The 22,895-nt window shown below is 34.7% G+C and overlaps 1 protein-coding gene across 1 annotated transcript in view; it reads right to left on the reverse strand.

Moving 5' to 3' along the window:
• hyx (cell division cycle 73 hyrax) overlaps nt 1-22,364 on the reverse strand; it is a 157,580-nt gene extending 135,216 nt beyond the window's left edge. Inside the window, exons 1-3 of the mRNA XM_090370078.1 lie at nt 22,168-22,364; nt 17,121-17,226; nt 4,253-4,291 (exon numbers count right to left, since the gene is read on the reverse strand). Of these exons, the coding sequence (XP_090226204.1) occupies nt 4,253-4,291; nt 17,121-17,226; nt 22,168-22,298 (276 nt within the window). The 5' untranslated portion in view covers nt 22,299-22,364. The remainder of the gene's footprint in view (nt 1-4,252; nt 4,292-17,120; nt 17,227-22,167) is intronic.
• Between the last annotated feature and the right edge of the window lie 531 nt (nt 22,365-22,895).

Below are 22,895 nucleotides of genomic sequence, written 5' to 3' on the forward strand. Positions count from 1 at the left end.
TGTGTGTGCGCGCGCGCACACACACACACACACACACACACATTATACTCAAGGTCACTAACATTCCCACCATTTTGTAGGTGCAAGCAGATTTCGTTGTTGCAGAACAATCAAATTTTACTGAAATTCAGTCCACTTGACTCAAGTATCACCTGAATATTAGTTCCACCAGAATTTTAGACTCCCAGGTAGCAAGCCCTAGCTTGTCATACCTAAGAGAATGTCTGTGACAAGCCTATTAACCAATTTCTGAAATCCTTCCTCAGAATTGGCCACCAATGCCATATAATGTGCAAATCTAACGCTCTCAATAATTTTCTACTCCCCCCCATAGAATTCTTTGTCGTCTATATTTCCTTTATAAAATTACTCTTTAAATATTTCTTCTACATATATATTAAATAAAGCTGGGACGGACAAAACCTCTATCTATCTCACACCTCATCCCATTTCTATACTTTCAGTGTCATCTTGTCTTACACTATTTTGTTCCACATATAATCTATTATTCTTCTCTTGTTCTTCCAATCTACTCCTATTCTTTCCAACACATTCAATGATTTAATCCAATCATCATCAGCCATTTTCAATCCACTGCAGGATGAAGGCCTCTCCAGCAACTTTCCAGTTCCTTCTGTTTTGAGCACTGGCCATCCATTTATTACCCACAAACTCATGAATTTCATCTATCCATCTCCGCCTTTGTCTTCCAGGTTTTCTTCTAGCTCCTCTTGGTTACTACTCTGTTATTTTCTTAGTCCATCTGTCATCCTGCCCAAGACCATTTTAGTTCTTTAGTTTTGATAAGAATGTCCTTTACTTGAGTTTGCTGCCTAATCCATGTGTTTCTCTTCTTATCTAACAGTCTGATTACCAGTATAATTCGTTCCATTCTTTGCTGTGTATTTCTCAGCTTCTCCTCCATTCTTTTTCTGAGTGCCCAAGTTTCACTTCCATAAGTCATGGTGGGGAGTATACATTGGTTCATTATTTTACGTTTCAGACAAATTGGGATATTGCTCCTCAGTATGTGACTATATTTCCTGAATGCTATCCATCCAAAATTTATTCTTCTCTTGACTTCCAGCCATTTATCATTATTACAGCTGATGACTTGTCCCAGATAAGTATATGACTCCACCTTTTCAATCATTATATCCCTTTCTTACTTTCGTTTTAACCATATTCATCTTTAGTCCAAAATCCTTACTAACTCTGCATAACTGATTAAGATTTTCTTCTAATTCTTTGGGATCATGGCCTATGACCACAATGTCATCTGCAAATCGTAAATGGTTTAGGTACTCTCTGTTCACATTGACTCCTTTCTGCAACCAGTCTAATCTTCTGAAAGCTTCCTCAAGGGCAGCAGTAAATAACTTTGGAAATATTGTATCTCCTTGTCGAACTCCTTTCTCAATTTTAAATTTACTACTATCTTTGTCTAGTCTAATAAAGGTGGCATTCTCACATAATTTCTTCAAGGCATAGATACCCCATAATTATTATTATTAATAGCCATACGGGGCAAGGAAGTCTGAGGCTTATGCTGCACCAGCCAAAAAGAAATTTCCCTATTACCCTGGAGAGAGAGAGAGAGAGAGAGAGAGAGAGAGAGAGAGAGAGAGAGAGAGAGAGAGAGAGAGAGAGAGAGAGAGAGAAGTAGAAAGGAATCACCAAGAAAGAGAAGAATGAGGATATCCAGCTCAGGACCCTGGGTGTGCCAAGCCCATACTCACCAGATGTGGCCCCTGGTGTTAATATATGGGGTATCTATGGCTTGTCTTTCCAGTGCCTGAAACATTGCCTTATGCTGTATGGAGTCAAATGCCTTTTCATAATCCACAAATGCCAGGCATAATGGTGTTTTATATTCATTTGCTTTCGCTATTAGCTGTGACATCATGTGAAAGTGATCCATAGTTGAGAATCCTGTCTTAAGGCCAGCTTGCTCTTTCGGTTGATTCTCATCAAGTATTCTTTCTAATCCGTTAGCAATGACCCTTGTGAACAACTTGTAGATGTGGGATAACAAGCTAATTGGTCTATAATTTCCAATTTCTGATTTATCTCCTTTCTTATGCAGCAAAACTATGATTGCATTATTCCACTCCTTGGACGTCACACCTTTTCTAATGCATTTTGTGAAGAGTCTTGCCAGTTTTTTTGTCATGTCTCTTCCTACCACTTTTAACAACTCTACAGTAACTTCATCTTCACCTGGGGCTTTTTAATCTAATATAACTGATAAAACTCCTTCTCCAAATCTATAAAACATATACATACACCTTTGTTCACTTTCAGATGTCTACCAACATTCTCACTTCACCTATTGCATCCCTTGTTCCCACTCTGGAGACCAAATTATCCTTCCTCCACATTTTCCTCCACAGTTCTTATCATCCTTCTATATAATCTTCTTAACATTATCTTTGCTGCATATGGTTCCAAACTTATAGTTCTAAAATCTTTACATTTCATTCAATGGCTTTTCTTTCTCCATTGTCAAATAACCAAAGTAAAAATTTTTTATTCGGTTATTTGAAAGTGTGATAAATTCACTTAAGCTCACTTTCCCAAGTAACCTTATAAACTCTGCTGGAATTTCATAAATACTACCTTACATCCTTTAGTGCTGCAATCACCTCTTGCTCTATTATGATTAGCCCAAGCTGTCCCAATCCACCATTTCTACATTATCAAAATCATCCTCTTCCTGCCTTTTGTTTAACCCATATAACTCTTTTATATGTTCCACGCCCCCCCCATATCTTCACTGGTTTTCTTAGTACCATTCCATTCCTTCCTTCTATAACACCCAGATCTTTTCCCTTTTTCTCCATGTTCACATTTCTTACTCTCTCATACATTACAGTGTTCTCCCCAGAAAATTTTGCCAGCCGGGTGGCATTATGGAGGTAGCCAGGTGGGGAAGTGTAATACTTTGCAATATTATATAAAATTTTCTGTTATTTATAAATGTGACTTAAATGATCCATAAAATTATTAAATTATTAGACTATGAACAAATTAATTTCATAATTTAATGTTATATGCTCCTGTCACATTGATCTCAATTGCATAGTATGTTCAAATTAATATTGATCAAGATCAGCGAGCAGTACCATGTGGTACTGTGAGAATCACTTAAATTTTAGTCGGGCGGTCAGTTAAATTCACCGTGCGGTTCACCCATTCGATAGGTCCTGGGGAGAACACTGCATTAAAACATATTTTCCTCCTTTCTTTTTAACTGTTACTTGCCTAAGCCTATTATTAATTTCATTTTACTTCTTCCTGCCATCTTTGGTATTAGTATTTTTCTATTTTCTTCTTTTCTCCATTTTTTTTTATCATATCCTCTGTCATCCATGGTTTTCTATGCCCTCTTTCCTCTTCAACTTTTTTTCTTTATACAGTCTCTTAAACTTATCATTTATAATTTGGTGATCCATGTGATCATCCCTTTCCAATGATATCCTTTCCCTTAATTTTTCTTCTATAATATAATATCTTTCCTTGCTGTCTTTCTTCTCTCCATTTCTTTGCCCCTCTAATTCTTTCTCAAATACAATTCCACACCCATTATCATAAATCTTATACCAGGTGCCACCACTGCCATAAGCCAACACTAATACAGCTTTCACTTACTGCTGCAGATAAAATGTATTAAATTTAATTTAAATCTAAATTCAATCAATTCAAATACTGTGCTTTTTCTAACCACATTTCTATATAAGCTAACATCGAGAGAATAATCAACATATAACATCATCTTGACAACCAGAAAGATTTGTTACTTTCACTTCAAGAAAGTAATTTTCATTCCAGCTACCTACCCTGGAATCTACCAAAAGTGAATTAGATGCCACATTTTACAGCCAGTGTCCTTTTTTATACTAATCAAAAATAAGCCATAGACTTTACCTATATGGTATTTTTGTGAGTTATACTTATTACAATCAACAAAAAATTGGATTCTAGGTTCATTCCTTTGTATGGATAGAAAGCCATTGTGGGGCCCCACACTTCCATAAATGCTTGAGAGAAAAGTTAATTATTCTAGAACCAAAATGGTCAAATTTATTTCCCAAAAAGCAGGAAAGAGCAGAAATTGAACCAAATTTTCATATCTAGCAACATGGCCTCTATCAATATAACATTATACATATACCAGATATAACTGAAATCCATACAAGTGAATTTTAGTATATTCTTGTACATTTTATATCTATACACAATAAAACCTTACCTTTCTGTCAGGGCGCCTCACAACTGTTACGCCAGCAGCCTGCAAGTGAAAAGTTCAAAGTGGTAAAAACAATAATAATAATAGCAATATAAATTTATTCTATTACAATCCATTATGCACAATATAATACAAATGCTACTAATAATATTTGCAGGTATAATGTGTGAAATCTAGTGACCTCAGAATTTGCAGATGGCTAGTTTTTGGATAACAAATCTAACCAAACATGTAATGTTAAAATTTGCACATAGCTAACTAGAGAACTCATCAATCAGCAGTGTGGCTGTCTACTTTTTGATAATTTTTTTGCATGATTAACTTATTTTTATTAACTACATTGTTTCTTATTTATTCTTTTATCCCTTGTATTAGTGATCAAAATTTGGAAACATGAAATTTGACACTATAAAATTAGCGAAGTGATTTTGTAGGTAAGTGCTTTGGTAATATTCCGTAAACAGAAACAAAATAATGCATGGAATGTTTTTGCAAGATGATTTTTTTATAATTATTTAGAAACCAAGGTAAAAAAAATCATCTTGAAAAAAACTTTTATATTTCCCTTCCCTGTGGGGGATGAACACTGAACTTTTCCACTGCTCTGGCTATTGCAACACCTTCCAATTACCTTGAAGTCCAAAAGGGGCAAAATAAAATAGCAACTTCAAAGAAGGTACATGTTTCATTCAGAATGAGAAATCTGGATAAGAATAACATTAGATCAAGTGTAATCTAGATTAGTGCTTCTTAAACGAGGGGTTGCGTAAAAATTTTTGGGGTCATAAAAATTAGGAAAAATAAAAATTTTGATAAGGCTAATGGAGTTACTAATCATTCTTTCTTTAAAAGGCAACATTTATAGGCTATTACAGTTTTGCACCCCCTTGCAGTCAAGAGTGTGGACTGACATAACAATCAGAATCTGAATCACACTTAAAAAATTCAGGTGCCTCCATAGCCAGGAGCAACAGTGCTATGCACTGCTGCTCCTGGCTACGGAGATTTAACAGCTCCTGGCTGTTAAATTATTCATACACTTCTTGATTAGACCAGGGTTCGACTCCGTGACCACCAAATACAGAGGATGTGGAAAGGTCAGGGAATGACCAACACAAATCCCCGGAGCAATATGGCCTTAGTTGCTAATGCTCCTAAAAATCAAATAACAACAACTTAAAAAATTATGGTTGCAAAACTTTGATGGCCGAGCCTGCACAATTATGATGAGTATCCAATTAATGGTATAATATCATGATTTAACAGTAAATATGAATTAGAAGAAATGTAAACGAAAATTAGAAGAAATAGATGCATTTCATTTATTGATTTGTCTGTTGTATCGTATAACTACATGAATTTTATTTTGCGACCACGATGCCATACTAGATATTTGTAATTGCACTGTGCTCAACAACTGCTAAATTTCCATTAACGATTATTAATGCTCACCCCCCTCTTGAGTCATAACATACGTCTCAGAACTAACATATTGCAAAACTTTCCTCGTAACTTTTGTACTACAAACATTTGCTGTTCCAAACACATAATCGAAAGCAACTCAGTTGTTATTCATACAGGGCGATCCAAATTACTATTTTATCAGCCATTACATGGACATACAACAGGTGAAGATATTTTTCAGAAAGTGGATGAATTTTTGAAGGAAGAAGGTCTAGAATGGAATAACTGCATTTGTGTATGTATTGACGGTGCTGGAGCATGATAGGAAAGGATGCCGGATTTGTAGCCAGAATTAAATCTACTAATAATAAACACATTACTTTCACTCATTGTGTCATTCATCAAGAGGCACTTGTGGCTAAGAACATTTCTGCTAATCTAAATACTGTACGAGAAGAAGATGCAGTAAAAGTTATCAACTTCATTAAATGTCATGTACTTAATAGCCGCCTTTTTTGCAAATCTATACAAGGATATGGGATCCGATTACGATAAATTGTTGTTGTATATGGAAGTAAGATGGTTGTCAAGGGGACAAAGTTTGAAACGACTAATGGAGTTAAAAAATGAAGTAGTGTTATTTTTGTCTGAAAACTTGAATTTTGAAAAACCTTTTCACAACATTTGGCTTTGCAAATTATCTTATTTATCATATATATTTGAGAAACTCAATGAACTGAATATGTCTCTGCAGCGAAAGAACACTAATATTTTCCTTCTGAAAGATAAAGTCCAAGCGTTTATGAAAAAAATAAACATATGGAAGAGTAAAATGGAAAATGACTCGTATGAAATGTTTCCATGCATAGACGAGTTCATTAGTGGAAATAATTTCAGTTTTAATCTGATAAAGCAGATTATACTTAGTCATTTGATATACCTGGAAAATCAGTTTTGTAAAGAATTTCTTCCAGATTTTAAAACTGATCATTTTGATTGGGTTCAAAAACCATTCATTGTACAAATGGAGGAGGTAAAACATCTCTTGTTGCAGACTCAAGAAGAATTTGCAGAGCTTTCTAGTGATAGAAATCTTAAGCTTGAATTCTCAAAGAAATCTTTAAACGCTTTTTAGCTTCAGATTAAAGCTGAATATCCAATACTCTCTGATCTGGCAATGAGAGCACTTCTACTATTTGCCACCACTTATTTATGTGGGTCAGCATTTTCAACATTGGCTCTAATAAAAACAAAATACCATTCTAGCCTTAACATCAAAGTTGCTATGAAATCTGCACTAACAAAAATTTTGCCCCGCTTTAATATATTCTGCCAAAAAAGTTCATCCGTCTCATTAAAGACTTTTACATTTATGGTTGTTACTATGTTTGTTTGCTGAATATTTAATTGTACTTCTGTAAAACTATAAATTTGAGTGTAATAAAGTTTTTGTTTAATACCACAATATGTACCTCAATGTACGAGGTAGAGATAAGGGTATAAAGGAAGGAATGTGTTACACACTTGCTAATAATCACCTGCCCTCATATGATATACTGAAATTGTATGAAAAACTTAAATTTTAGGTTAGTGCCAATCTGAAAGTGGTTTGTTTAGGACCATATATAATACCCGGGGTCGCAAAAATTTTTCCATTGTAAAAAGAGGTCGCAGGTGAAAAAGTTTCAGAAGCCCTGATCTAGATAACCTGTAAGGTGTCAATTTATCTGGCAAATCTGAGATAGGAGATAATACCACCACTTTGCTTATTGGAGGCTTGAAGTGGTGAAACCCATGTTTAGTCTCTAGAGCAAAGTTTCCGGCATCCCCACCCCCCCATACTTCTCCTTCAACCCATGCACGGTACTAAGTACTATAGGTTTTGATACCTTTCGTGTTTGGGGTTTTCATAAAAAAAAAAAAAAAAACCAGCTTTCAGTTTTCTGAATGATATATGTAACTATACTATATCATCAGCTGAGAGTACTCCTGCAAATCAGATGAAAGTGCGATTGCAAACAAAATTCTCTGCAACTGTGTTTGGATACCTTTAATGCATGTTTGTTTGTTTTACTTACTAAAATATTATATGGCTATATACAATAAATAATTAGAATATGCATAACAAACACCTGTGAAAAGCTTACCATGAGCCAACATACAAATTTTGTTCTGTGGATTTTTTTGTTTCAGGGCAATACAAAAGATATAGCCCAGAAATGATATGCTCACTTTAGAAGGCAGTAAAGATTTAACTAATACAGTAATACCCCGACTTACGCGGTTCTTGATTTTTTTTCGTTTGGCAACGCTGCCGCCCACTATCTTCAAGGTCGTTTTTCATATGTTATCGATATACGGTGCGACGGCGGAGAATGAGAGCGAAAGATGAACAAAATTCAACTTTGTTGCTTTTATGTTTTTTATATCAGTGAAGGGGAAACACATTTCACCATAATAACGTAAAAACCAACACAATTCCAGCTATCGGTATAATCGCAAATGCAATTAGATCGAGTTTACTACCAGTTTATAACAGATTTCACTAGCAGAAACGCAACTGGATTTTCATTGTTTTATGGTAGTAACCTCTAGAAATGTGAGGTGTTAATAGTGTATCTCTGCCTTTATGGTGTTGTTTATTCAGTTGCTACATGCGCGCAGCTTTGTTTATGCGTATCAAGCATGCCTCCTCGTTTTGTAATTGTGCTTTATTCCCTAAAATTGAGTAAAATACTTAATTAAAAGGTGTGAAAAGGAAGCGTCCTGGTGAAGACACTGCAGATTCAGAGAGAAAAAGAAAAGCAATTATCGATAAACAGAGGCGGACTGGGTCAAAAATTCTTACCCGGGAAAATTTATAGTGGTCTCATACTATGGTTTATGGCCAAAATCACACTGGCCCACCGGGGTTTCCCCGGTAAGGCTTATGGCCAGTCCACCTCTGTCGATAGAGAAAAAATATGAAATTGTGAAACGCTTTGAGTGAAATGAAAGACCATGTGATATTGCACGTGCTACAGGCCTAAATGAAGCAATGGCGAAAAGCACATGACAATTGCAAACTTGACAGGTTGAAAATTGAAAAGGGCTCAATTGTAAAGGGCTTAAAAATTTTAGAAAACAGACTCCAACGAAGAACGTGTTATAGCTACAAAGCAAGGAATAAAAAAATTATTAGCTTGCTACGAAGAAATTCTGCATGAAAAAAAGAACGCGCTGTGTCGTCAGACGAATTTGTTAGATTTTATGAAGCCATCGACATCGAAATAACTTTTTTACGTAAGTCATTTGTTTTTTTTAATACATATTTTGTATTAATATGTATAAAGAACTGCAATTTTATTAATATTTTTCTTCTAAACTAGTGTTTTTGTTAGTCCTTGGTCCCAATTAAGCAAAATTTATATGTATTTATAAGCAAAGTTGTACCCCGACTTACGCGAATTCGACTTACGCGATTTTCGTCGGACCCACCTATCGCGTAACTTCGGGGTATTACTGTATAACGATTAATAAAAATTAATATCAATAAAGATTAATTTTCAAAGCAAATAAATGAACAGAACATCAAACTCTAACCTGCACTGCCAATAGAGTTGGAAGTTCAAAAAGGTTACTTTGTCAACAACAATTATTAAAAGATCAATAAGAGACAAGTACAGAAATATGTCATGAACATCACACAAGGTGATAGATGAACTGATTATACATTTTGCAGCAAATTTTACACTATTTTTTATGTACAGAGAATATATGGCTTTGCTTACATGTAATTTCTAAAAAACATTATTTATGGACACCACAGGGTGTCCATAAATAATGTTTCCAATTTTGATATTTTTTATTCAGAATTACTTCAAAGCTACACTCATAAAACACATACCAGATGAAATATCAATTCAATAAGTTTTATGAAGGTACATAAAGCCATTGGTAAAGTTCAATGTGGACATCATGAGTAATTCAAATGATATCATAGCAATATTCAATCTCCTGCCACACACTGTGCTTCATTTCTCTGTGATTTGTGCCTTCAGCTCCTGCAGTGTCGTTGGTAGTGGAGGGGTGTACACATTGTCCTCCACATAACCCAAAAAGAAATCCAATCTCATCACTGAAGACCACCTTGTTCAGAAACCTGTCATCGTCAGCCAGTTTTTCGAGAAAGCTTGAACAGAAGTCTAACCACTTCACTTTGTCCATGGATTTCAATGTTGATATGGGCACAGTTGAAGGTGTTTCCGAAGAACTTGCCAGACAGTTGTTTTTGCTACGTTAAGTCTGTCGAATGGCTTCAACACTCTCAGTACTCACTGACAGTCTGGTGGCACTTTTGTGTTTACACACACAGCCCTAGGTAACAAAACACTCATACCAGGCATGAACTGATGGTTTACTCGGAGGAGTCTTCCCGCACTTCATCAAAACTGTCGCTGCACTGTAACAACAGATTTTTTTGCATGAAATGCTAACACACAGAACACTTTCTCCGGACTGGTTGGCATTTTGCCATTCTGGCAAATGTAGCGCTGCATAGTGGGTAGAATGCAAAACTGGCAGTCAAATGCCAATTTTAATAAAACTTATTGAATTGATCTTTCAGCTGGTATGTGTTTCGTGACTGCAGCTTAAAGTAATTCTGAATAAAATAATATCAAAATTAGAAACATTATTTACAGACACCGTGTATTTTAATAATAATAAATAAATCAATTAAGTTGGTAAATTCATAGGCTTTGCTTAGAGCCCCAGCTGATTCTACTGTAAGACCATAACAAATAAAAGTGCTAGATGCCAATAATAAATGCACAGATGACACTACCAATGGAGTTTTAAAAAGCCTTAAGTTAAATATTAAATTTAATATAATCAAATTAAGAAAACCAATTCTTCAGTGCTATTCCACTAACCAATTTGCCAGTAGGAATAAGGAGGCATTTATTCCAGTGTACAAGGAAATGGTCAGGATATATTTTGAGTACTAAATACAGGTCCGGAAGCTTCATTTTAGCAAGGACATGGATCTGTTGTGCAGAGAACAGCAACAAAATTAATGAGAGAAACAAAAGGGTACTCTTACTATGAAAGACTTCAGTTCTGCAAACCACAGCACCTGGAAATTAGATACCTGCAAGGAGATCTGAATGAGGTGTTTAAGGCTTTGAAAAGAGCAAAATATAAAACTTTATGAAAATCTCTACAATGGGAGTCAAGTTATTACATACAATTGGTGGGATTTTGACTGATTCAATTTTAATGAAATTTCAGATTGGCTCAACAAAACTTTTTGAAAGAGCAAAATATATTGCAAAAATCCATCCATATAAAGTAGTTATTATATGAGGATTTATGGGCAAAGAAACAATAATTGTCTAAAAGAGCTAAACAGAAAATTTTATAAAAATCCACTTGGAGTCAGGTTATTAGATAGGAAAGGCAGACTGTCATGGTGAAGACAATTAGTCACTTTACGCATACATGTTACATGACTAAATAAATTCACAAAAAACAATCAAGCTAAGTTAAACCTGAAATTCATATGTGGATTTCAATTTTTACTGATATTTACAATCCTCTAATCAATCACAGCAAAAACATACTTCTCCAAACCTTTAGTCATAATTAAAAATAAGGAGAAACAACCATCTGGGAAACACCATGTAGAAATATCTGTTAAACCAAATTAAATAAGCAAATAATTAAATAAATCAAAATAAGTTAAATTCAGTAAGTTAATTGGTTTAATTCTACACAGAAAGTCCACAACTATCACTCTACAATATATTATAGTACAATATATTTATTTAATTAATTATTATTATATATTTATAATGTATTATAGGGTAGAATTGTAGCACTAGATTAAAAAATTAATATATGAAGAAATATGTTTTTTATCTTTGTTAAGCTCGTCTAATGCCTTTCACTGAACATGATTGAAAAAAAATAAGTTTTTATCTTAAGCAAATCAGTTGAAAATTCTTGTAGAGAGAGCTATTTTAAACTTGAAATAAAAAATCACTTCATGATTTAAAAAAAAAAAGGGCAAAAAGCAACCATGTTTAGGTATCCACCACATTCCACATCATTCCTCCCATCAGCACATGGCAACAAACAATATTCACTGTCAGCTACAAAATAACAATAAACAATACACCGTGCTGCCACTTTATTAGGTACACCCCTGCTGTGCACACAAATGGTTTGTCCCTCAATGTCGCAAGTCACATGACCACAGCTGTGGATATAAATGCAACAGAACAACCTTCCTAGTATCAGTTAAGCAAATCAACCGCAGCAAGAATGGCAAAAAGGAGTGATCTAACGGATTTCGGACGTGGCATGGTAGTAGGCAAGATGTACTTGACAAAGCATCTCTGAAACAGCAGTTCTCCTGAACTTTTCACGCACCACAGTTTCAAGGGGTGTATCGAGAATGGTGCAACGAACAGAAAACATCCTCTCAACGGCACTCCTGTGGAAGAAAATTGCTTGTTGATGAAAGAGGTCAGAGGAGGATGGCTAGAATTGTGCAAGCAAACAGACGGGCCACAATGTCCACATCACATCAGAATACAACCTTGGTGTGCAGAACAAAAAATCGCAACAGACCACCAGTCGCACTTTGTTGCGAATAGGCTACAACAGCCACATCGTGTACCTTTGTCATCAATGAAGAACAAGAGCACACCTCCTGTGGACACAGTAACACCAGCACTGGACTGTCGAGGATTGGAAAACAGTTGCTTGGTCTGATGAGTCGAAGTTTCTGGTGCATCATGTTGATGGAAGGCTCAGAATTCAGCGAAAACAACATGAATCCATGGACCCATCATGTCTGACGACTACTGTGCAAGTGGGGAATTTTTTCTTGGCACACGTTGGGTCCATTGATACCCATAGATTCACGTCTGGTGCCAAATCGTACCTAAACATTGTTGCTGACCAAGTGCATCCATTCATGTTGACATTTAATCCTCAGTCAGATGGTTACTTCCAGCAGGATAATGCACCAGTGCACAAAGCCTGAATCACTATGGAATGGTTCCAGGAACATGACAATGACTTTTCTTTGCTGCAGTGGCCCGCTCAGTCTGCAGATCTCAATCCTATTGAACATCTTTGGGATGAGCTGTTCGCTGCAGGCCTACACCTCCGTCAAATCTCAAGGAACTGCGTGACACACTCATGTCTTCATGGTACTCCATTTCTGCACACGTTTTCGGCATCTTGTTCAATCCATGCCTAGACAAATTCAGGCTGTTTTGAAGGCTAAAGGAGGCTTAACGCACTACTAGGTAGGTTTACCTAATAAAGTGGCAGCACAGTGTATATTAGTGTGGCAAATAGTGCAAGAAAGAAAGATCATAAACCATCAGGAAAAAAAAAAAAAACTTCCCACATCATCTGTCCTTCCCCTCCAATAATTTCTCTAGTTGTTCCTTGAATTTATTCAAACTGCCCACACAAACAGATGGAAATTTGTTCCAACAATCATCCACTCACTGGCTGAATGCAAACTTCTGCATATCAATCTTGCAACTATCCTTCCTCAATTTGAATTTATGCACCCATATTTGTAGTCTGAGCAAGAGGGAAAAATGCCATCAGCAGTGAACTCGTCCAATTCATTCAAAGCCTTAATATATATATGGACAGCCAATGAAATATGCATGAAAAATAAATAAATAATAATTGTTAATATTAATAAGAAATAAATAATAATAATATTTTGAAAGGCTTGACAAAAGGCCCAAATATAAAATTTCATGAAAATCCATCCACTGAGAATAGATTTTTACATGCAGACAGATAAAGACATAATAATTTTTGGATTTCTATTGGTCCAATTTTAATGGAATTGGGATGGTAACGAATGGGCCTGGTGTACTGGGGTCCATGGTTGAGAGAAAAAATTGATACGTATATGATACGTATCGTCCGTGCAACAACAATAACAAATGAATAACGTGCCTCACTCAGCTCATTGCACTTATCCGTTGTATTAGTCTTGAAAGCTACTGCCTGTTCCTTATTATTATATATTTTATTATTACATTAAACTGGGTTATCATTATACGTATCTATTTTTTCTCGGAATTGGGATGGCTTGAGAAATCTTTTTAAAAGGCCTAAACGTAAAATGTAAATACAATTGTTAATACATAAAAACTTGACTTGGAATACATTTGACCTGGTTATCAGTAGTGATTCTTCATGCATTAAGAATCTTCAGGAAAAAAGACCCTCTGGGTAGAAGTGATCACAGCGTGCTGATGTGAGATTTACTTAAAGACATAACTACTGTCGAGGATAAAGGGAAGGAGGCTTTTTGATTTCATAAGGGTGACTGCAATGGTCTCAAACAGTTTTTAAATTCTATACATGGGACCATTTGATGATGTTATTAACTTCATTAAGGAAAGTAATTGTACAAACGAATAGACTTCTAACATCTAAGAAATACCGTTACAGGCTCAGACCAAAATGGATGTCAGATGAACTGACGAGACTAATGGAAGAGGGAAAAAATGCATGAGATGCATACGAATTATCAGGTGATATAGAAGCTTATGGTAAATATATATGGTGGATGGCCAGTGCTCAAAACAGAAGGAACTGGAAAGTTGCTGGAGAGGCCTTCATCCTGCAGTGGATTGAAAATGGCTGATGATGATGGTAAATATAAACAAGTATGCAATCAAGTCACAAAGGATATCGTAATCTTCCTTAGGCATGCTAAAGCAGATTACGATAAATCAATGGCAAAGAATGACAAGAAAAGCAACAAAGACTTCTTTACTTATATTAACAATAGAAAAAAGGATTGAATCACATTAGTCCACTTGCTATTGAGTTTAACTGTTGATGAAACTGCTCAGGTTACTAACAAACTGAATGGGCATTTTTGCATTTGCACTTATACCCTAACCCTAAGGTATACTTTAGGGAAGGAAATGCCAAAAGTTTGTCAAACTAAATGATAACTGAGGCTAAACATAAAAAAGGCATTTTGGGTGGGATCCGTCTAATTATATTAAGGGGAGCAGCAAAGGGGGTAAAACAAACCGTTGGCCATAATTATGAAAGCATCTATAGATTCAGGGAAGGTTCCTATGACTGATGATATGCAAATGTATCCCCAAATCACAAAGGAGGATCAAAAGGTGACATGAATAATTACAGCTTAACTTCTATTCCAGGAAAAATAATAGAGACTCTGGTTAAAGTAATGCAGGAGACCATCTAGACAGGAATGCAATTATACAGCAGCCACAGCATGGATTTGTTAAGGGGCGATTGTATCTGACCAATCTCATTAGATACTATGATGCAATAATAAAGGAACGGATGCAAAAATAATTCTGATATCTTATGCTTGGATTTCGGGAAACCTTTTGTTACTATTGCACATAAAAACTGTTGTACAAATTGAAGCAGTGGGCAAGTTACAACTTTAAATAAAGGAATGGTTGAGTAGGAGAAGAGAGAGGGGTTATTCATGCACACTCTTCATGGGCTAATGTTATTAGTGGAGTCCCCCAGGGTTCAGTGCTGGACCCATTATATTTACTAATGAAGGTAAATCAAGCTTAATGTCTAAGTTTGCAGAAGACACAAAGTTTGGCAGGGTGGCTAATGACAGTAATCAAGGTAAGCTATTGCAACAAGATCTATAAAAATTAGGCAGATGGGCTGAGAAATGGCACTTGAAGTTTAACATTGACAAATGTAAGGTACTGAATGCGAGTAGCAGTATTCCCAGATTAACGTACCAACTGTGTAGTACTGTCCTCAGGGTAATGAAAAAGACCTACAGGTAATTATGCAGTCAAATATAAAATTCTCTGAGCAGTGCAGACAGGCTGTCAGAACTGTTCATAGTGTTCTCCCAATGATATACAGGAACTTTGCTAGCAGGGATAAGGAGGTGATTATCCCATTGTTCAAGGCAATGTTTAGGCTACATCTTGAGTAGTGAATACAGTTATGGAGACCTCAATTTAAAAAGTATGTAGATCTACTTAATCAGGTACAGAGGGCAATGAGATTAGTGAAGGGAAAAAAAGGTGGTATTACTAAGAAAGGCTTCAGTTATGCAAATTGCAGTGACTGGAGACTAGGCACCACACCAGCAATGTGATCTGACTGATGTGTTTAAAGCTTGAATGGACTGAGTAAGCTCATTGCTGATGGCATTCTTCCTCTTGCTCAGACTATACATGACAGGCAAAAGACGTGTGAAGGTTTTACCTTCAGACAGTGATTGTTGAAACAAACTTCCATCTGTCATTGTGGAAGTGAGTAGTTTGAATAAATTCGAGCAAGAACTAGAGCAAATTATTGGAGTGGAAGGACAGGTGATGTGGGAGGTTTTTTTTGGATAATGCTTTATAAGCTTGCTTTCTTGCATTATATGCACTACAGGAACTCCCCGACTTACGGAAATTTGACTTTAAAGAAGTTTTTGCCGACCGAAGCAAACTTAAAAAAATCATGGAAACATATTATGCATCCCGTAGAAATAAATGGAGGTATCGTGAAAACATCACATTGTGAACCCAATAACACATTGTTTTTTTTTTGGTAATTCGTCAAAAAAGACCTCAGAAGTTGAAATTTTCACTATATAACTAAGCTACTTATCTCTCTAAAAGGTCATATTTATAATGGAAATTGCACTACCCTTTCATTATTATCATATGTTCCATTATAAGAATCTATTTTGAACGCCTTTGTGATATTTTTCTAAAGCACATTTCTGGAGGTCACAACCATAAAGCAATAAAAACAATTTGCACTTTCTGGTTTATTAGTCTTTTTTGTTAGTGCATCTAATTATAAACGGGTAGTAAACTCGATCTTATTGCATCTGTGATAATACCAATAATTGAATTCTGTGGGTTTTTATGTTATTATGGTGAAATGTGTTTCCCCTTCACTGAAATCTTCAATCATATAAAAAACAAAAATAAATTTTCAGAATCTTCTCTTCATTCCTATTTACTTAGTACAATGGTGAAGGGAAAGGGACCAATGGAAAGTGCAAGTGCTGGCAGTGCTAGGAAATGAAACAAAATTTTTTTGTAATTTTCCTGTGCATTAGTTAAAAAATTGAATAAATACAATAAATAATTCTATTTACATGTTCGTCTAACATTTCTTTTTTGATTCAAAAAATTGACTTATGTAGTGTTCCGCGGAATGCTGCATAAGTTGGGGAGTTCCTATACTAACAATAATAATTTTCTTGTTTGTGCAATCTATTTCTTTTTCCAATTCAATTACATTTCTTTTTAAATTAAAAATAAGTAATTTCTCTCACTTTAATGCTCACTCCATTTTTTAAAATTTTTAATATTGTGTTAACTAAAAGCACTACAGAATTTTGATTCTCAAATAACCATGATGCAACCTTTAAAAAAAATAATAATATATATCTATATATATATAACATACTTACAGCAGTCTGTCTAACATATACAGGATGTTGCAAATGTACATTTTTAAGAAGAAACAGCAGACAATCCAGTGTATAATATTCTTTTGGTGTGCCATCTTTCCCAGACCTACAGTGGTGGTGGGGAGGAATAATAAAAAGAATTACAACTTATAAATCTCAATAAATTTGCAAATAGGCATGCTTAAACTGAATATATTCAGATAATTCGTTTTGTATGCGCAGAGATAATCTGCATGTACAAAAAAAGTTGCAAATTTCAAATTTAAAAAAGTACATATAGCGAAGTGCAAAAAAAAAAAAAAAAAAAAACAAGGTATTCATATACATTAAATTAAGAAAAGCATGTATAGGCCATACAGCAATCCTCTAACTCATGAACACCATATGTTCCTGTTTATTTCATAAATCAGGAGTGGTATTTCCATAAATAGAAGATTTTTCAATGTCTGGACAAAAAAAAATTCTAGGATATATATATAAAGTCCAATTCTAAACAGATGCAGAGTTAAGACTATTTGAGTTTTAAAAAATAGTTATAGAGTTTTAAATGGTAAATATAATTAATTAATAAAAAAATAAGAATAAGCAGATAGTTATCAATTAAAATATTTATTCCTGCCATGCAAGATGAATATCTGCTTATCCTTATTCATTTTTATTTTTTTATTATTGCATGTTTTAAAATTCAAACAACCTCATAATCAATCAGAAAACCTTTATATGACACTTTAATGTAAGAATTATAAAAGGTATAACACTACACTGCAGGAAATTTATAAATAAAAAGAATTACTGAATAGCAGAGCTGTTCTTAAAAATACAGGCCAAATAAAACAACTACATCCCATAATAAAACAACTATGATCTTTAGGATGATGTTGGGGGGGGGGGGGTTAAAAGGATGAAGCTGGCTGCTAGCTATCTGGAAAGTCTGTTGGAGTTTTTAAGACCTCCTAAATTCTGGATTTGGAAGGGACAAGTACTAATGTAGGGTGTCTGCAGAGTACAGGGCTCTGAGGTATTTTTTTTTTTTCTTTTCTTTTCTTTTCTTGTTAGTTGTTGGCACATCAGCTTCTATGGTCATAATGCACCTCCCAAAGTTTTTGCATTTTACTGTGATCCAAGCCCAAGGCAGGATTCGAACCCACGACCTTTTTAAGACCTCCTAAATTCTGGATTTGGAAGGGACAAGTACTAATGTAGGGTGTCTGCAGAGTACAGGGCTCTGAGGTTTTTTTTTTTTTTTTTTTTTCTTTTCTTGTTAGTTGTTGGTGCATCAGCTTCTATGGCCATAATGCACCTCCCAAAGTTTTTGCATTTTACTGTGATCCAAGCCCGAGGCGGGATTCGAACCGACGACCTTTGGGTTGCTCTGAGGTATCTCCTGGGACGATATCTGATATCCAAAAATGCTTCCATTGATATTAGCAATGGGACTGTGTTGGATGGCCCAGGCCTTCAGAAACTCTTTCACTGGAAACAAATGCGTGACCCTTCAAAGACCTTAGGGCTCCATAAAGTTAATGGGATGGCTCTCACAAATCCTGCAAAACACAACGTCACTTCCCATCCCATGACACTCCCACATCTGGCGTTACTTCTACTAGTAAAAATTTACAATAGGTCCCTAGGTCAGTTTTATGCCCGATTTGGTTCTATTGCCTCCCTTCCCCAGGTCTTCCATATGGAAGATCTGGTGTTAGATTGCTCCTTTCCCCAACCATATAGCCCAATAGCAAAAGAATAATTTTCTTGACTGTTCACTTGCTTTTATTTACAGGCACTCTTCTGTTTTTACTGAAGGCTACGGACATGTTGCAGTAGGAACAGAAGTTAAAAGGTACTTTCGCATGACAAAGTATGAGGTCATAAATACTATTTGGCATGGTCAGGGTTGTAAATAAAAGACAAATTTTTTACTAAATACAACTTTAGGTTTTCTGGAAGACATATTTCTCCTAACTAAAATGAAAAAAATAAACAGCAGTATGATCATATAAAGTGGCAGAATTTACATAAATTATAATATAAATGGTTTTGGATTTTCATTTTTGATTATAATAAGTGGCTGATAACATTAACTGCACTAATAACAATTCCATACCCTCCATTTACTTGAAAAGTAATGTCAAGTAATGGAGGGTATGGAATTACTGGGCATTACTTGAAAAGGAAAAGTCAGATCAAAACGAACTTTCCAGGCATGTTTTGCTGGTCCCTAGAGCAGTTTTAAATCTGACTGATTTCACTGCTGCCCTTACCAAGGTCTTCCATACAGAAAGAGTGAGATAAATTTTGAAGAGCATATCTGCATCCTTTTCAAAATTGCAAGGTTTTTTAGGATATTCTTCTAGACTTTTGTAACAAATATCACATTGACAGGTTAATCCATATCTCCTGTGTTAATCCAAATCTCACCTTACAGCTACCCAACAAATCATGAACATCACATAGTGAGGTTTGGCAAGCACGAGTACAATATAGGTTTATACAAACATTACATAATTTGTTTGGAATTAGTGGAAGTATAAAAACACTGCCCAATGTATCAGCTGTAATCCATCCTCACCCACCTTGGAGGGCAGTGGGGCATAAATCATGGTTAATACATCTGTACCAAGAGCATATACTTTGGTTCATTTTACCTGTGCTATGTATTTTTCTGAAAATTGCATCCAGATGAAAATTGAGGTGGGGCATAACTGAAGGTGAGTAAAAAAATGCATGCAACACAACCAATTTCAAATAAATTATTTAAATCATAATCAAACTTTCATAATCCATTTATGGGGACAAAAGGGTGGGAGGGATTAACACAGGAGAATTGACAAATTCAAACTACATTCAACATGCAAATTGGAATAACAGATTTGTACAGGCAATACAAAATAAAAAAAACAAAAAAGGACTCCATCTAGTACCATATGAAAGCCAGCACATAGGTCAAATAATTTCAAGAACTCCCTCGACAATGCAGAACCCTGAATTAAATTAAAATTTTCTTCTCTTTTCATATGCATGTCTATATTATTCAGTGAAGCTAATATGTTGCCTTGACATAAGTTCCAAAAATAATCAGTGTCTATTTCTGTTTGTATATAACAATAAAATTTGTATAATTGTTTGAACTTCTTTGAGAATGCAATATTTTTGTTAATGTTTATTTTATTTATTTCTGAATTTCATTTTGGATTTTTAATATTAATAACATACCATGCATAAAAAAAAACACTAGAAATAATTGAACTTTAACCTTCCATCACTCCCACCCTTAAATGGAATGCAACTATTTGCAGAGGACCTATCAGAAGTAATTTGTGTTTTATTATTAAACATAATTTTTATATCTTTTTTTTTTTTAATTGGAAAATTTCACTCTTCATGATGACATATATATAATTTATCACTTGAAATGTCTTGTACTGTATTTTTTTCACTCATTCTCTGTTATACCTCACTACAGTCAATATTTTGAGTTTTTCAACTCACAAACCATTTTCATCTTAGCAGGACAAAAATTTGAAATGAAATTTCCACAACTTAACAGATACAATGGGCCAAATTACAGGGTGCCAAAAAGCAGGGGTTACTGCTTATAAAATCCTGAAGGGAGGGGAATGGGTGGCTGTTTATGGTTGCTGGATGAGAGATGTTTGTGCACTCTGGAAAATAATAAAAAATATGACAATCATTTGGATGCATCTATTAAACACATTTGAGCTTAAGCAATTAACCACTCAATCTGTGGTACACAAAACAAAACAAAAACAGAAATCAGCGAGTCATCAATTCAAAAAATCTGTGAGAAAAGTTAGGAGAATGGTAAAATCCAACTTCAGAAAAATAACTGAAATAAAGGTCCCATGCCACATGTAACAGAAAGTTAAGTTCTGTATAGAAGTGTTAAATTACAAATTTAATTTAATCCAAACTTCTGAAACACAATAATTGTGAATTTATAATATATTAAAATTTTATGACTTTTTACAAAGGTTCTAAAAGGGAAATCTCCATTATCATTGTTACATTTCATACAGTTTCATAATTTCAGAATGATACTGGGCATTTTTCCCTGAAGGCTTTGTAAGAAGTCATAAAATTTTAATATATCAAGAGATGCAGGTTAAAAAAAAAGTAAGAGTGCAACTATATAAAAAGGATATCAGCAAGTTTTAGAAAAGCAAGATTTTTATGGATTTTTATGTTTTACCACAAAAGAAAAACAATATTAAATTAAATTTGTTTTTAAAATCATAAACTGATATTGTAAAATCATTACACTGCTTAAACTTAAAAAATCTCCCAGAACAAGGTGCAGTTACATTTTTCATTCACAACTAAAGTAAATTATGCGCCAGACTTGTAATATCAGGTAATTCAGACTACGAAATAACAACGATCTCATAAATTAAACTTTAATACATATTAACCTCAATACCTAGCCGCCAACAGGCCAATATGCTGGGGGTGTAAATGCAATTATTTGTGCAGTACACTCACAAAACAAAGTTACTTTGCAAAAATCAAACATGAACCATGCAATTTAACAATCTCATTACGGTAGTCAAGGTTCATATATGAAAATTAAATACCCAAATGACATCCCTACGTTAAATGATACACAGCGGAAATCAAGTAAAAAGTCCCTATTCGGATCATAGAAGTTAAAGAATTTTGTTTTTGTGGTTTATAAGTGAATGACAGCGAAAAGAATGTAAATCAATATCATGACCTGAAAGAAATAAAAAAAGAAAGCTAAATACTACTTCAAGTCATTTTTTCTGTCTAATAAAATATTTCAATGACTGTAAATGTAAGTGTCAAAAAGCATCGCGTAAACAGAAATCGGAGTATGATGTCCTGTTTTGTTTTTTTTATAATTAATCAGTCTTATGCATCAAGAAAAATATGCAAATAGTTATTTATATAGGGATAAATAAGTTAAGTCTGTAAATCAACAAAAATAGAAGTTTCCAACAAGTTACATACACTATACACGTATGACAAATGTTGGATTGTATTTGTTAATATGACAATCAATACTTACCCCCACATCAAATAATTAGTCTTTACATTCTTCGGCCACGAATATTCACCAAATATTATCTGTCCATTTCTTTCCACAATTTCCTTCTTGTTGACATTAAACTGCCGTAACAAACTTAATGGATCGGCCATCTTGCACTAAATTCACAAACCAAACTTTGCGTTTCTCCTATGCGATGTGAGCAAAGTACGGAATTTTGGGTAAAAGAATCACATATGGAAACTAGTAAATAGAGGGCAGCACCGTTGAAAACAAAAGATTATTCAAGAAAGCCATGTAGCTGCAAGTATTTAGGAAAGCCGCGTTTAGTTCATAAATCTAAATGTTAAACCATTTTACCATGTTAAACTTCGTCGAGAGTATCATGACTCATACGGAAATAGCCGATAGCGATTTCAGGATTAGTTTCCGGATAAGTAATTTTATCCTTTGCAGAACCTGTGGCAAGTGAGCTATGATTATCCACGTTTGACCCTGGAATACATGCCACAGGTTGTGCAAAGGATAAAATCATGACCTGTGGCAAGTGAGCTATGATTAACCACTAGTTTGACTTTGGAATAAACGCCACAGGTTTTGCAAAGGATAAAATCATGACTAATTCCAAAACCGCCATTGGCCATTTCCGTATGAGTCATGCTACCCTCAGACGAAGTTCATAAATCCCAGAACTGAATAACCAAGTGCAAACTACTCTAGTTCAATGAGGAGACTTCATTGTCAGCGAA

Source organism: Mastigoproctus giganteus, chromosome 3 (assembly GCF_048544385.1).
Source record: "Mastigoproctus giganteus isolate SK-2022 chromosome 3, ASM4854438v1, whole genome shotgun sequence".
Taxonomy (NCBI): domain Eukaryota; kingdom Metazoa; phylum Arthropoda; class Arachnida; order Uropygi; family Thelyphonidae; genus Mastigoproctus; species Mastigoproctus giganteus.